The sequence below is a fragment of the Tachysurus vachellii genome, chromosome 17, assembly GCF_030014155.1.
Source record: "Tachysurus vachellii isolate PV-2020 chromosome 17, HZAU_Pvac_v1, whole genome shotgun sequence".
NCBI classification, from domain to species: domain Eukaryota; kingdom Metazoa; phylum Chordata; class Actinopteri; order Siluriformes; family Bagridae; genus Tachysurus; species Tachysurus vachellii.
In genome coordinates this window covers 3,670,001-3,686,190 of record NC_083476.1, presented here as the reverse complement: position 1 = coordinate 3,686,190, position 16,190 = coordinate 3,670,001, and the positions used below count along the sequence as shown (strand labels likewise).

Genomic DNA, 16,190 nt, shown 5'->3' with positions numbered 1-16,190 from the left:
AATGGTGGCTGCGGTTAAATTTAGCTTCTATATTACCGTACTAAGCGGACACTCCGTGACGTGGTCTCTGCGGAGTGTCCATCTTCTCCAAACCTTGCTCATTCCTGGTTTCATGCTAATGCTCAGGTGGTGAGGAGATACTTGTGCTCATGCTTCTGCAGGGTGTTCCCCGGTGCTAGCACTGGAACCCTCTCCTGACTTGAAGGCACTTTGCATGCCTTGTACAGGATGAGAAAAAGAACAAGAAGGAGAACAGCTACCAGGACATTACACACTATAGCCACCACTGCTGCGGTGGACAGTCCTACACCACTGTCTCTGGACTCCATGTTGAAAGCAGGGAAGTAATCGCTGCAGTCCTGGAGTGGGACGAGTGAGACACTGACGCCAAGGCGCTAAGCAGTTCAAAACCCCGTCTGAAGATCACAACAAACAGAGACGCTTTTCTCCTCTGCCATACTGCAGAGTCCTCTTCTCCTTCAACAGGAATAAAATGCGTCCTAGTTTTCTCCCTTCACATCTGTTCAAGTGCTTCAATCGTCTCATGCACAGCAATCAAGAAAACGCTGCAGAAGGAATCCTTAACCTAGTGCTAATTGTTATATGTTAATGCTTTGCTTTAGGCGTGCACCATGAGGCAGGTATCTCCAAGATCTCCTGCTTGCAGTAATGTCCAGCTTTGATGTGGTTGTCCACATTTATTTGATGTTCTTCGTAAAGCTCCTCCAAGTGTCTTCAAAGCCGTTCTTTTCTCTCTGAAAAAGAAGGAATTGTTGGATCAGAAAACCTTTTATGAAAGATTTTTTACTTTTCCTGTCTGACTACAGTCATTAAAAGATCTACGTATAATAATACTGAATTTGGGATTTTGCCAACAGAAAACCACTCATCATTTCTATTTCCCAAACTAAGAATAAAGTATTGGCACCCCAGCTTTGATTAGCTTGCCCATTGTCATTACTGCAGGCCAAAAACCTGCTGTTTCTTGAGCTTATTAGGAGCTCATTAGAGGAAAATCTCCAGTGTCTTTGGCTCCCCGGGATCTGTTAATGAGAAACAGAAAAATCGTACAGACGGCCAGATTCCAATCAATCAGAAGACAAGTAAAAAAAATACATCAAATCATAAACACACCAGCAAAAAATAAACAACTAAAGATAAAACTAGCAAAACAAACACAAAGTGATAAGCAGCAAAGACACAACAAACTTTAAAAAAAACAGCACAAACAAATAAGCTCCGCCTCTTACATCAGAATGGAAGTGTTCTAGCCTGGGCAGTGTGTGTGTGTGTGTGTGTGTGTGTGTGTGTGTGTGTACTGTATGTGTGTGTGTGTTTGTGTGTGTGAATATGTGTGTGTATGTGTGAATATGTGTGTGTGTTTGTGTGTATGTGTGTGTGTATGTGTGTGTTTGTGTGTGTATTTGTGTGTGTTTGTGTGTGTGTGTATGTGTGTGTGTATTTGTGTGTGTGTTTGTGTGTATGTGTGTTTGTGTGTGTGTTTATGTGTGTGTGTGTGTTTGTGTGTGTGTGTATGTGGTTGTGTGTGTGTGTTTGTGTGTGTGTGAATATGTGTGTGTGTTTGTGTGTATGTGTGTGTGTGTATGTGTGTGTGTATTTGTGTGTGTGTTTGTGTGTATGTGTGTTTGTGTGTGTGTTTATGTGTGTGTGTGTGTTTGTGTGTGTGTGTGTATGTGGTTGTGTGTATGTGTGTATGTGTTTTTTTCAAGGTAAAGGTTTGGTGGAGGTACTAGGAGAAACTATCAAGAACATCTATATACTGACAGATTCTCTCTCTCTCTCTCTCTCTCTCTCCCTCCCTCTCTTTCACGCTCTCTTTTTACTCTCTCTCTTTCACTCTCTCTCTCTTTCTCTGATGTATTCAGGTGGATCATCCTGCTGCCTGTCTGAGTTTCCCATCTGCTGTAACATCTCTCTCTCTCTCTCTCTCTCTCTCTCTCTCTCTCTCTCTCTCTCTCACTTACTCACACACTCACATATGGTCACACTTTGCATGCTGCCAATACTTTCCATAGACCTATTTTATTCAGTAGCAATAAACAAACGATCATGAAACGAGCGCTTCAGGACATAAGGTAGTGTGAATGACATGTCGGACTTTCTCCAGATATCAAAGCTGAAAAAAACAAAAAAGTTTCATTAAAACAAAAAAAAAACCAAAAAGGGAAAGTTCTGCCATCTGTCCTGTTGTCTAATCTGTATTGGACAATGAGTGCTTAGTCTATTTTTAGTTGGGGAGAAAATAGGGAAAAACATAAACATAAACATGTCTGCAAAGCAGGTCAAAAAACAACATCTGACATGTGCATGAAATCTACAGACTGTTCTAGAAAGAAATCAGTCCCACAGCTTCACTTCTTTATATCATTCCGTGTGTTTTTCCTTCAATCGTCGGTGATGCTGTTGCAAAAAAATCTAAAATAATCTGACATTTATGAATGTATAACATAAAGCAAATGATCTGATACTGGTTATTTAAAAATGTATATTTGTTTATATGAATAAATGATGTTTTTTTCTCGACTGATTAAAGAGTTGTTACGCCAAAGGTGGATGGTGCCGTTGCTTGTGTCTCAGTGATATGTCCGGGAAACAGAATGCTAACGGCAGTCAGCAACCAAAACAAATCCACGGGTGCCAATACATTCCTCCTCTGGAGAGAAAACATAGAGGATGTTAAGAGCAGGATTTGACATGCGATGTTGAAAGCTATATCGATATGACGAGTTATTGCATTGCTGTGGATGAAACTCAAACTGAATTACGTTCTACTCTATTAGAGAGAATTTCCTGTCAGTGTGACGATAAAGACAGAACACTTCACACCAAGGCTAATGTGAGCACTAAGATAACTTTACAGGGTTTAAAGAAATGAAAGTGTGAAAAAAAATGAAATTAAAGCTTAAAAAAAGAAAAAAAAAATCAATTTTAACAAGTTTTGACTCATCAGGCCAATCAGCGGGCTGCACCGTTTTTTTAGCTCCGCCCACTTGTATGTCTGTCGTACACCGAAAGGTTTATTTTAAGAATAGATCGTTGTAAAAAAATACTGTAGGTGTGTGTTCGCCTCACACCTCCAGGGTCGGGGTTCGATTCCCGCCTCCACCTTGTGTGTGTGGAGTTTGCATGTTCTCCCCGTGCCCCGGGGGTTTCCTCCGGGTACTCCGGTTTCCTCCCCCGGTCCAAAGACATGCATGGTAGGTTGATTGGCATCTCTGGAAAATTGTCCGTAGTGTGTGATTGCGTGAGTGAATGAGAGTGTGTGTGTGTGCCCTGCGATGGGTTGGCACTCCGTCCAGGGTGTATCCTGCCTTGATGCCCGATGACGCCTGAGATAGACACAGGCTCCCCGTGACCCGAAGTAGTTCGGATAAGCGGTAAAAGATGAATGAATGAATGAATGTATTACAACATCATATATCAATAGTAACTAAAATCTAATTACAAATTAATCAAGTAATTATTGAATCAAGTCGTTAGTACTGTAGTAAAATGAATAGAAAGGAATGAGTAATTAAAATAAGAAGTGCTGAGTTCTCGGTACACTTTGTACATAGAGTGATGAGTTTATCTCGTGCAAACACACGAACTGAGAATAAAATTTATGGCCCTCTTTTAATTGCAGTAAAGCTTTGATCATGAAGAGGTTCTGGTTAGCTGTCAGGTTGTTATTTCTAGTAGTGAGCTTCCTACTTGTGTAGAGCACAAAGGGCAGCTGCATGCTGAGCAGTCAGTGTCCCTGAAGAGGAACTCCTCCTCCTCCTCCTCCACACACACACACATCAACAATCCACATGTTAGTACACACTGAACAAACAGCCTCACATGTTCCTCTGAACTTTCTGAGTCTCTGCTTCATTCACTTAAACAATTATCTTCCTGCTCCAGTCAATACAAACACACAGCGAACCCTCTGAGCGTCCATTTGCATAAAAACACAACCCGCCGTTCACCCACCTCGTTTCCCGAGAAGCTCCGAAGCCCCACTGCACACTGGAAAGCAGAGCCACTCGTGCACACTCAAGCTGCTGAATCACAAATGGAGAAGAGTCTAAAAGGAGAGAGTGCAGATTATAGCACGCTAGCATTGAGGCCTGTTCTGCTTAGATTAAATCCGCCCCCGTTTGGGGAGACTGTGAAGGGAAATGATAGTGACGGACCCCTCCTGCAGTGTGCAAGTGTGTGTGTGTGTGTATGTGTGTACTCTACTGCATGTAGTCTGCTGAATAAAGTCACTCTAGAATACATCGAGACGTTAACCAATGTTAACAAAATTACAATGAAATTCACTTTATAGCACATTGTCTTGTATTGTGACTCTGTACCATAAGCAGTGTGAGTCATTCAGCCTCCTAGCTGGTGTCTATTAGGCAACTTTCAAATCGCACATTTTAAGCCGTACGATCAGAAGAGAGTTTGTCTAGTTTTTAAACACTTCTCTCCGGAAGTTAAGAACAGATATACAGTATCATCAGTGTTTTAGAAGGAACGGTTTGTTGTTGTTGCTTTAATGCGTGTCTATATTTCTCAAATCTCCTAATGGACTGGTTGCTCAGTGGCAGAGCGCAATTTGCTCAGAAGATAAACACACACACAGAGGAGGGGGCACTTGTGTGCTAAACGCCGCTGGAAGAGATGCAAGGCCAGGCTGGTCTCTCGGAGGAGGCAGATGGAAGAGAGGGGAAGAGAGGAAGAGAGAGAAAGAGGAGAGGAGAGGAGAAGAGAAGAGAGCGCTACACACAGTATGTAATTATATACGCTCTACGAGGAGCTCTACACGGCAGTGTTTAATACAAACGCCTGACAACAACACACAATAACTCTCATTTTTTTTCTTCTTCCTGTGTGTGTGTGTGTGTGTGTGTGTGTGGAAGGACATCTAGGCAGTGCATTAGACTCCAGCTCAGACATGTGAGGTGAGAACTGTACTGTAGCTGAGCTATTCAGGGGGATTTGTGTGAGTGCGCTCTACTGAACCCGCTTGGTGCTGCTCACGCTCTTTATAATGACTCAAACATCCCAAAGGTCACGCCATGTGGAGTGTCCGTCTCGTGTGTTAATAAAACCCCAAACGCAGCCTGGAGTCAGAATAAACCGCACAATGAACACACACAAATCAGCCATCGGTCTCTTTCATCAGACGCTTGCGTAGGGTTTTGAGTGAAAGAACGCCACCCACATGTTACAATACACACGGACGGATCTGTCAGAGCAGGCATCAATGAGATCACAGGAAATGAACTGCATGTAGCCTGGAGACTCCTCCATCTCTCTCTCTCTCTCTCTCTCTCTCTCTCTCTCTCACTCTCTCTCTCTTTCTCTCTGATTCATGCATTAGACTTGACTTAGACTTAGACTTGCAACAATCAATGTAAAAAAATTATTTGCCTAAAATATTCTCTTTCCAATTCAGGAACAGGAAATTATGTCCCTTGTGTGGAACACACACACACACATACACACACACACATACACACACACACACACACACACACACACAGATTGCGATCCAGGATGCCAGATATTTCAAGTCCAAAACGGAAATTACACACCAGATCTCGCTGAGTAAAGCTTTGTCCTCTGCAGCAATTTACAAGAGTAATGGTGTGTTAAACATCCTGCACGACTAAACAAATGCATAATTAAGCCCTTTTTGTTTGCTATAAAGTTGGGATCCTTGCATTTGTGCTTATACTCGCTGTGTTAGCGAACATTATTTAATGATTTCATTGACATATAGTGTTCTTGAGGTCGACTCCACTCAGGTCATCACGTGTCCTCTGGTGTCAACTGTCTGCTACAGATCTCACAGGAGGGGTGAATACTTATGCAAACATTTTTTATAACCTGTAAGTAATTGTACACATTGTGTGCTGATGTAAATTAAGTCTAGTTCCGTCTACAAAGAGTGGAAAAGTCCATAGGGTGAAAACTTATACACGGCTCTATAAACACCGTGAGAAAATGACGCTCTGTGTGTAAATCCCACGACTGTTTGTCCTGACCATCATTTATAATGCTGTGCTTGTATTGGTGTTACTTCAAGGTCATGCTGGGCTCAGAGTCTATCCCAGGAACCCCGAGCCTGAGGCAGAAATACTGATCTGGATGCAGGAGAGATTCTCACTCTGAGATAAAATTGCCCTTGCGGAGCTTTATTCAGGTTCGGGTCTCTTATAGAATCTTTAAGTCCCTAATCTTGGAAAAAATTAATCTGGTTCCAATAAACAGCTGAAAACATTTTGGACAAGCCCTGCTTTTAAAACCCTGTATCATTAAGCCTTCTGACAGTAACATGTTTTCTCTCGGGTTACTCTGGAGAAAAGAGACTTCCAGACAAACAGAGACTGAATTGCTTCTGTATCACTTCTGCACTCTGGAAAATAAATGCTCGCACCCTGTTGGAGGCACAAGCTCCCCGCTGCTGGCTCATGCAGCAAGCGAATTTAGTTGCTCGGTAAACGATGACTTACTGAACTCGTCTAATAGAATATTTGTCTTTAATGTCATTTGAAATGAGCTCATTTTAGAGTGTGAGAAAACGGGCCATTATATCCATGCACACGGCTATGCATGAAGAATACATCATTATGTGCTACAGGTAAAGCAAATTCCACCAGTACCACCCACTCAAACTGTCTGAGCTGAGAGAGAGAGAGAGAGGAGAGAGAGAGAGAGAGAGAGAGAGAGAGAGAGAGAGAGAGAGAGAGAGAGAGAGAGAGAGAGAGAGAGAGAGAGTGTGTAAGAGAGAGAGAGGAGAGAGAGAGAGACAGAGAGAGAGTGTAAGAGAGAGAGAGAGAGAGAGATAGAGACAGAGAGAGAGAGAGAGAGAGAGAGTAAGAGAGAGAGAGAGAGAGAGAGAGAGAGAGAGAGTGTAAGAGAGAGAGAGAGAGAGAGAGAGAGAGAGAGAGAGAGAGAGAGAGAGAGAGAGAGAGAGAGAGAGAGAGAGAGAGAGAGATGGAGAGGGTGTAAGAGAGAGAAGGTGAGAGAGAGGGAGAAAGTGTTAGAGAGAGAGAGAGTGTGTAAGAGAGAGAGTGTGAGAGAGAGAGAGAGAGACAGAGAGAGAGAGTGTGTAAGAGAGAGAGGAGAGAGAGAGAGAGACAGAGAGAGAGAGTGTGTAAGAGAGAGAGAGGAGAGAGAGAGAGTGTGTGTAAGAGAGAGAGAGAGAGAGAGAGAGTGTGTGTAAGAGAGAGAGAGAGAGAGAGAGAGAGAGAGAGAGAGAGAGAGAGAGAGAGAGAGAGAGAGAGACAGAGAGAGAGTGTAAGAGAGAGAGAGAAAGAGAGAGATAGAGAGATAGAGAGAAAGAGACAGCGTGAGAGAGAAAGAAAGAGAGAGAGAATTTACAGCCAGACATCACCAATCACCTTCATGCGCCTCGTCATCCATCTGACAGGATTCTGACAGTTTGAGTCACACTGAGCTTCAGCTTCTACCTATCACACACACACACACACACACACACACACACACACACACACAGATGGCAGTACAGTCAGTCAGCGATGGAAAGCATTTTCATAAACTTCATATCAATAAGCAGAGCATTTCTTCTCCCACATGCTATACAGTATGAGGCTGTAAAACAAAACAATTTCATCTCATCAAGTCTCTCTTCACGGAGACAGCAGAAAAAAGAGAGGAAGTGGCTCTTGCATGATGGGATTACAAAAAATGTTACATCACAAACCCTTAACCGACTCGCTTCAGTATTTTCCTCCAGCAGAGCTGAGCAGCTTCTGCTTCACTGACGCAAGGGACGAGATGAAGGTCCGGGTGAGCTGCTGTCTGCTGACCTGCTGCCTCCAACCTGCCTTTGAGCAAAAGACACTTAACCCTCATCTGCTCAGCTTCATTGTAAGCTGATTTGGAAACAAAGCCTTTGCCAAATGTATAAATGAACATTTATATTTAGAAGTAACAGCAAGACATTTTCCCTTTTCATCTTCATCTTCGCGTTATTATAACTTAAAGACGTGACGTTTATTTGCTTATGAACTGCATATTGTAATGTGATGGTTCTTTAGTCGCTCTGATCCAGGACACACATTCTAACCCCATGAAGCTCTCAGTAATGTGCGGTTCAGTGTAAGTTCATCACTGCAAAGAGCTGATGGATTTGTGCACGTGGATATTTGCATACGCAGCGCTTGAGTGAAGAAAATTAAAGCTGAGTTAATGACAGGATGATAAAGTCCACTGAAGACACCGGGTGTTAGACAAGCTGTAACCAATAACATGGTAAATAACAATGTAAGCGATAAAAAAAAATAAAGGATTAGAAACCCATCTGCTGTGTCTGTCTGCCTGTCTGTCTGTCTGTCTGTCTGTCTGTCTGTATCTGACCTTGAAGCACTGAGCAGAGGTTTCGTTTCTGTCCTGCAGCACACAGAGCCCCAAACATGTGAACGTCAACCATTAAAGATTCACGAAGATCTTCCACTGATATCTAATGAATGAAACACCTTCATCTAAAACACAAAACCTAATCCTCATACATAGAACCTTAACCTCTGTAAATAAAGGATCATTCCTTAATTTAATAAAAACTCAAAGCATTAAAACAAAAACTTTCCTTCTGGGGACCAGTGAAATACCCTCACAAGGTCAGAAGTGACAGATATTACTATTCTTGTAGGAACATTTGGTCCTCAACAAAATATAAACAAAGGTGCTGCATCATGAGGTCCACATTATCATACCTTTATTTATAGACTTTGTAGAAATCCACACTTTTAGATGAAGCAGTAGCAGAACCTTTGACTTATTCCACAAGCTGAACACTTTTCTATAGAAATTCCCTTCGATTCAACTCTCACAAACGTGCAAAGCCTCGACAGCGCGTTTAAAGTCAGGACAGATGTTTTTATGTTTAGATTCAGACACTGTAACATCTGGATGTGTTGTAAAGAATAAGTGAAATACCTGCTCTGATAACTCCGATGCTGTGGAAGAAGATTGGAGCTCCGTCAGCTCCGTGGACATCATCATCCTCTCTGTCTGTCTGCCTGCCTGTCTGTCTGGGGAGCGTCTGAGCTCTGAGTCGGTTCAACGCTCCAACACTGACCAAAATAATGCCTCTGCAAAAAAAACCTCACCCTTAACCATGTCTGCATCCCAGACTGCCCTCTACATCACTACACAATCCAATTCCACACCTTACATGGTTCCGAATGAAGTCTCAATTACAAAAGCGAACGAATCGGTTCGTTTTTGAACGACTCTTTAAATCAATCGGTACCTACGAATAGTACGCACGAAAGAATTGAACGTGTTCGATCTGTTTTTAAATTATTTACGTCTTTATTTCTCCAGTGCTGTCCATTTATATATTTATATAGTTATTTTATATATATATGTGTATATATATATATATATATATATATATATATATATATATATATATATATATATATATATATATTGTTTATTATTTTGTAAAAATTATTATTATTATTTATTTATTTATTTTATTTGTTACTATTAATAAATAATTATTTATTATTATTAGTAATAAATAAATAATTATTATTATTATTATTTTTACAAATTATTATTTTATTTATTTATTTATTTATTTATTTATTCTTTAAAGGACACAATCCACTCCAAATACTAATCAACACTCATGGACTTAATTCAGATACAGATTGACATTTTTTTTCACAACTAAATTTTTAAAATATCAGATTGCTTTGGTTTAATATCTGATTACTAGTCTGATGCCAAGAGTAATGACAGACTGTTGACTACATGAGAAGTTCAAGCACAGAAGTATAAGGTGACGGAGATGGTGTAGGACTGTTAGGGGTCAGATGAACACACAGATCAGTAACTGTAGTGAAACGCAATGTCCTGTGTTTAGGACTTTACTAAATGTAAATAATGATCGATTTTTAATGATCATGCAATCTAGGTTGTTTGGATATAGATTGTAATATAAAAAAATAAGTACACTGACGAGTACACTGACCAAACATTGAAAAAAAATCATCGGTATTAAGCCTTTGGTTTAATTTTAAAGTTGATCATGCAGACTTGGCTGATTTGTAAACAACAACAACAACAACACAGATGTGTATTGGAGACTCTGAGGGTTGAGTTATTCAGGAAATATGAGATGAGGAGTGAAGGATGGTGTGTGTGTAGGGCTCAGGGTTCGGGGTGAGTGCTCTGGTCATTCTGTGTTGTAAAGAAGCAGTGGTCCTGAGGTTGGGTTCTTTACCATACAGTGTAGAGGGAGAAAGGTATTACTGTCTTCTCCCTAAGGAACAGTGTTCTCATTATCTCCTTAATGTGCTACCAGGAAGAGAGTTTATAGGAATTTGAGGTCTACAGGTCACCATGTATTTGATTGATCCTTCTTGCACAATGTATAGCAGTAAATATAGTTTTTGTTTGTTTATCTAAAGCATCACACCTGTAAAAGGTGAATATATGAAATACTGCCTGGAAACAGCTTAAACATTTCACTCCACTCTGAAACATAAAACTTATATTAAGTGCAATCAATTAACTGACCTACTTGAGACGTGGACATAAAGGAGTCAATGGTTTCTGTAATGTTTCCAAACAAAGGTGTTTTTAAAAAACCATAAAGTAAGTTTTGGTTCACTTTCAGACTGTAGTAGTGTTTCCTCAGTCAGGCAAAGTGCTGTGTGTGTGAATCAGTTTCCTACAGACAGCACTTCTCTGGCTGAAAGGGCTTGAGCTGTTTTACTGTTGTGCACTGGAGACATCCCTGGATAAAGTCCGAAAGATGCTGAAAAGAAGAGAAAATAGGAAAATGCAGTGCTAAATTCTTGTACGTGGTACACGCAGCATTTATATATGCATCTGTTTACAAAGATCTATGCAAATGATGTATGCGTAATGCTTTCTCATAAATTAAATCTGAACCCAATTAGTTAGAGGTCATCGTGCTCAGAAACACAACCGATTTGATAAACATTCTGCTCATTTTCTCACTTGCTACCTGATCATTTGGATAAAGCAAATCCAGGGAAATGGACCACTTTGAACCACCACTTTGAACCACCACTTTGGACCACCAGTTCCATGCTGTAATAAAGATAATACACGATAAGATAAGCGGCAGAAAATGCAATGCGGTAAAAACATATAGAAAATTAGATTAATGTGTTTTTTTTTTTAATGTGGTACAGATGTTTTATTCATCTGTCACCTGCTTTCTTTCCTGTCGTCCTCCCTGCAAACTGACCCCCACATGAGTGTTATTGTTTAAGAATTCAGGCAACATCCATGGAAGAAAACGATCGTGTTAACTTAATCCTGGCTGCTGAACCATGTTAAGGTCAGTGTTTGTTATTCTCCCTACATGCTGTGATTGATGGATTGTCCCTTCTTTAATACTGCTAGCAAAAACGAATCCTTTGCTGTGTCATTAACGCTAATCCCTAATGAACTGTTGCTCATACAGAGTGTTAAGGTGTAAACATGCATTAAAGGTGCTCGGTTATTTAAAACGTTCAGGTCCATTCAGGAAAGCCATCAGCCATCAGTATAAAGCTATTATACATGGTAAGCTGTCTGGAGGCTGAACTGTCTAACCTCATGATGCACTGAGCAAACTAATCACATCAGGCTAAGTGAGATATTCAGTGATGTGCTGCCCCCTAGTGGCAAAAACAAGGAATTACTCCATGACAAATGGTGCAGATTCATTAATAGTTGAAAAAATGTATTTAAATATTTAAAGGATAAGTGTTTGTTGAACCAGATGATTCACAGGCTTGGGATTTGACACAATATAAGTTGGTAAACTGTAGTGTTGTAATAAAGTGTTCACCAGAGGAATAGTCTGATCTGGAAAGACTTTTATATCAGCTCAGTAAAGTCCACACCTGAAAGTCAAGGTCAGCTGATTAAACAGAAGAATCAGGTGAAGCTCGACTGGAATAAACACCTTCTGGTGGACGTTCATTCATTAATGATCTCAACACTCACTGGTCATTTTCTCAGGTATTTGGTCATGTCCATCAGTGATTTCATCCTGTACACACTTAGCATCAAAATATCCATTAATCAAGCCCTCTGTCCCTTCATCCCTCTATCCCTCCCTCCATTCATACATCCACAACTTCTATTCATCCATCCCTCTTTCCATCTCTCTTCCTTTCATCAATCAGTTCCTTCTATCCATCCCTCCCTCCATTCATACATCTAACTTCTATCCATCCCTCCCTCCATCCAGCCCTCTCCACATTTATCCCTTCTATCCATTCCTCCCTCCCGATCAATCTCTTCACTCCCTCCATTTATCCCTTCATCCACCCCTCCCTCCATCCATCTCTCTTCCATCCATCCATCCATCCAGCCCTCTCCACATTTATCCCTTCTATCCATTCCTCCCTCCCCATCCCTCTCTTCACTCCCTCCATTCATCCCTCTATACACCCCCCCTCCATCCCTCTATCCATCTCTCTTCCATCCATCCATCCAGCCCTCTCCACATTTATCCCTTCTATCCATTCCTCACTCCCCATCCCTCTCTTCACTCCATCCATTTATCCCTTCTATCCTTTCATCCCTCTATCCATCTCTCTCTTCCATCCATCCATCCATCCATCCAGCCCTCTCCACATTTATCCCTTCTATCCATTCCTCCCTCCCCATCCCTCTCTTCACTCCATCCATTTATCCCTTCTATCCTTTCATCCCTCTATTCCCCTCCCTCTATTCATCCCTCTATCCATCTCTCTTCCATCCATCCATCAATCCCTCCCCATCCCTTTCTTTCCTCCATCCAGTTATCCCTCCTATCCATTCATCCCTCTATCCCTCCCTCCATTCACACATCCACAACTTCTATCCATCCATCCCTCTTTCCATCTCTCTTCCTTTCAATCAGTTCCTTCTATCCATCCCTCCCTCCATTCATACATCTAACTTCTATCCATCCCTCTCTTCCCTCCCTCCATCCAGCCCTCTCCACATTTTTCCCTTCTATCCATTCCTCCCTCCCCATCCCTCTCTTCACTCCCTCCATTTATCCCTTCTATCCATTCATCCCTCTATCCGTTCCGCTCTCCCTCCAGGGCACAACTGGGTGTTTGATGTAACAACAACCAGCCAAACAGGCAAAAAAAGGGAATATTTATTTTCTTTCATAGACTTCAGTTTGGAAATAAACAACCATTCAAAAAAAAAGTACACAATTAGTTTATTTATTCATTTTTATGGGGGGTCACTGACATGAGTTGTAATATCTATGAGCACATGCAATGGCTTTCTGTCCACTACAAACAAACAGCGATGAAGCTCCTTGGCTACAGCACACAATGCCTCAGGCCTGACGCTGACCAGTGAATGTTCCTCACCAGATACACACACACACACACACACACACACACACACACACCAACCATCCATCTGTCCATCCGTCCATCAGTGTGTTGTGAAAGAGTGCCAGTGTTGGTTGATGGAACACAGTAACGTGATGGTTTTCAGTAGATTACGTGACGGGCTGATATCAGTGCCGCTTCGGAGGAGTTCAGAAGGAAGATTAAGTATTGATCATCAGCGTGTCGGGAAATCACGGAGTACTCCAACTTTATCTGAGGATGATTTGAAATCGGGTCCAAGAGACAAGGATTTTTAGTTCGTGTTTATCTCCGGGACGTGAGAACCTTTTGTCCTGCAGCCTGTGTTGTGGTCTCTGATGGATAAAGTGCACTTGATGGCTGAGGTTCAGGTGAAGCAGCGAGCTCTTAGTCCACAGAATCCTGTTACACACCCACAGATTAAAAACACACCACTGCAGCACCATTGGCCAACCACAATCAGTAAGGCAAGAGAATAAACAACAGAAAAATCAGGAAAAATTTAGATTAGAAACGGAATATTTAACCCAAAACATGTTAGAAAATGGTTCACATTGGTCCTTGAATTGGACATAAAACGAAGGAAACTGTAGAATCTAAGAGACCACCGTTTTTCCTCGCATCAATGCACCGAGTATTTAGGTTCAGTGTATCTGTAAGCAAGCTGCATAGCAAGTCCTCAATGCCGTAATCTCTGTACGGAACTCCGAGCCCTCCGTCGTTTTACAGATTACTCGTCAGAAACATTTCCCAGGCTGAGTCGATGTCCAGGTCGGTGACTCAGAGAGAACCTACGTGTGGTCTGAGCGCTGCGACCGCACTTTGTTAAAGGCACCGTATTACTAAACAGGGCAGAGGTGTGTTGTGTGTTTTCTTTTCCCACAGTCCACCTGCACATGTCCTGTCAGCCCACAAGGCATTAGAACGACTAAGGCAAGTTCTCTCTCTGTAAAGAGATGCAAAGTGCATCTTTTCTGGGTTATTTTCATAATAAACTTTAAACCCCTCTCTTATCTTTTCTGTTTTGTTTTTTTTTTTTTGTTTGTTTTTTTAAATCGTAGATACTTCTCTGGAATAAATTATCTATACACACCCCATCCCCCCACCACAGCTCATGCTGATTGGCCATAGAAATCTTTATAGATCTGTTTTACACAAATTCAGTGATCAGCAGAAGCTCTGCTCTGCCTCCAGACGAAGTTCTGCTCCTACTCCGTTTCTCCAACAGACCAGCGGAAACGATTTCCAGTTTTCTTCACACAGATCACACAGACATGTTCAAAAGGAGAAGGAGAAAAGGAACAACAAAAGGAGATTCGGAATGTAGAGAGAGAGAGAGAGAGAGAGAGAGAGAGAGAGAGAAGTACAAATATTCACTGACAAATCAGTTTCCAGCAAAAAAACAAACAAACAATAAACAGGATGTTTTCCACAAGGGGTTCTTGCAGACACCGAAGAAATCCTCTCCCTGAGGGAAGTGGATGAGAGATGATCTGATTGGAGAGAGCAGATGACGACATCAGCGCTTCACTGCACGCCTTCCTCATCGACGTATGTTGAAGGGAACCAGCCGATCTAGGATCAGGAAAACAACAATCAACTTCGGCTGTTTCGCTAGAATCCTACCTTAAATCTTAACGTCACAGTGTTCAGCTACACAACCACATTTAGATTGTTCTTATCTTAGGGATTTATTTGTTTTAATATTCCACCGATGTGGAGCACCAACCCAACAAAGACTTTTAGGGGTTGAAGATAACGCCTTTAAACTTGACCTGATAATGAACAAGCATCTGAGGCGTCTCTGATTTGATATCACCTGTTACTTTAAAGATAAAAATTTGTGTGTGGAAAAAACAAACAAACCATATTTATTTATTCAAATTTATTTATTGATCTATTTATTTTTTTATTGTTGGGGGTCTATTGTTGGGGTAGAGTAGTGGTGGTGGTCGAAGGCTTCTATGAATAGTTTGACCCTAGTAGCCTAGTGAAGAACGGAAAGTTTTAATAATTAAAAAATAATTACAATCCTGAAAAAAGAGAAGTCCTGACTGTCTACTTTCATTAGAGCTTCATACTGAACGCCAGTGTTTAGTGCGACATGACAAAGACACTCAATACTGAACTTCTTCTTTCGGCTTTTCCCTTCAGGGGTCGCCACAGCGAATCATCTCTCTCCACCTATCCCTATCTTCTGCATCCTCAACACTTGCACCCACTAGCTTCAAATCCTCATTAATTACATCCATATACCTCCTCTTTGGCCTTCCTCTTTGCCTCCTGCCTGGCAGCTCCATGTCCAACATTCTCCTACCAATATACTCACTCTCCCTCCTCTGAACATGTCCAAACCATCTTAATCTTGCCTCCCTAACTTTGTCCCCCAAACGTCCAACATGGGCTGTCCCTCTGATGTACTCGTTCCTAATCCTGTCCAATCTTGTCACACCCAAAGAGAACCTCAACATCTTCAGTTCGGCTACCACAAGCTCTGACTCCTGTCTCTTCTTCAGTGACACTGTCTCTAAACCATACAGCATGGCCGGTCTCACCACTGTCCTGTACACCTTCCCCTTGATTCTTGCTGATATTTTCCTATCACACAGAACTCCTGACACCTTTCTCCACCCACTCCAACCTGCCTGCACTCGCTTCTTTACTTCTTTCCCACTCTCTCCATTACTCTGGACTGTTGACCCCAAGTACTTAAACTCCTGTACCTTCTTCACCTCTTCACCCTGTAACCTTACTGTTCCACTTCCCTCCCTTTCATTCACACACATGAACTGAACACTCAATACTGAACATGAACAACAAAACAGGAGC

General features: G+C 41.6%; 1 protein-coding gene across 4 annotated transcripts in view; it reads right to left on the bottom strand.

Moving 5' to 3' along the window:
* Positions 1-13,184: 13,184 nt before the first annotated feature.
* The window catches only part of vav2 (vav 2 guanine nucleotide exchange factor), a 162,709-nt gene continuing 159,703 nt past the window's right edge, over positions 13,185-16,190 (bottom strand). For all 4 annotated transcript variants that reach the window (XM_060890304.1, XM_060890303.1, XM_060890301.1 and 1 more), the window contains one exon: positions 13,185-14,936. In XM_060890304.1, coding sequence (XP_060746287.1) covers positions 14,889-14,936 — 48 coding nt within the window. In that variant the 3' untranslated portion in view covers positions 13,185-14,888. The remainder of the gene's footprint in view (positions 14,937-16,190) is intronic.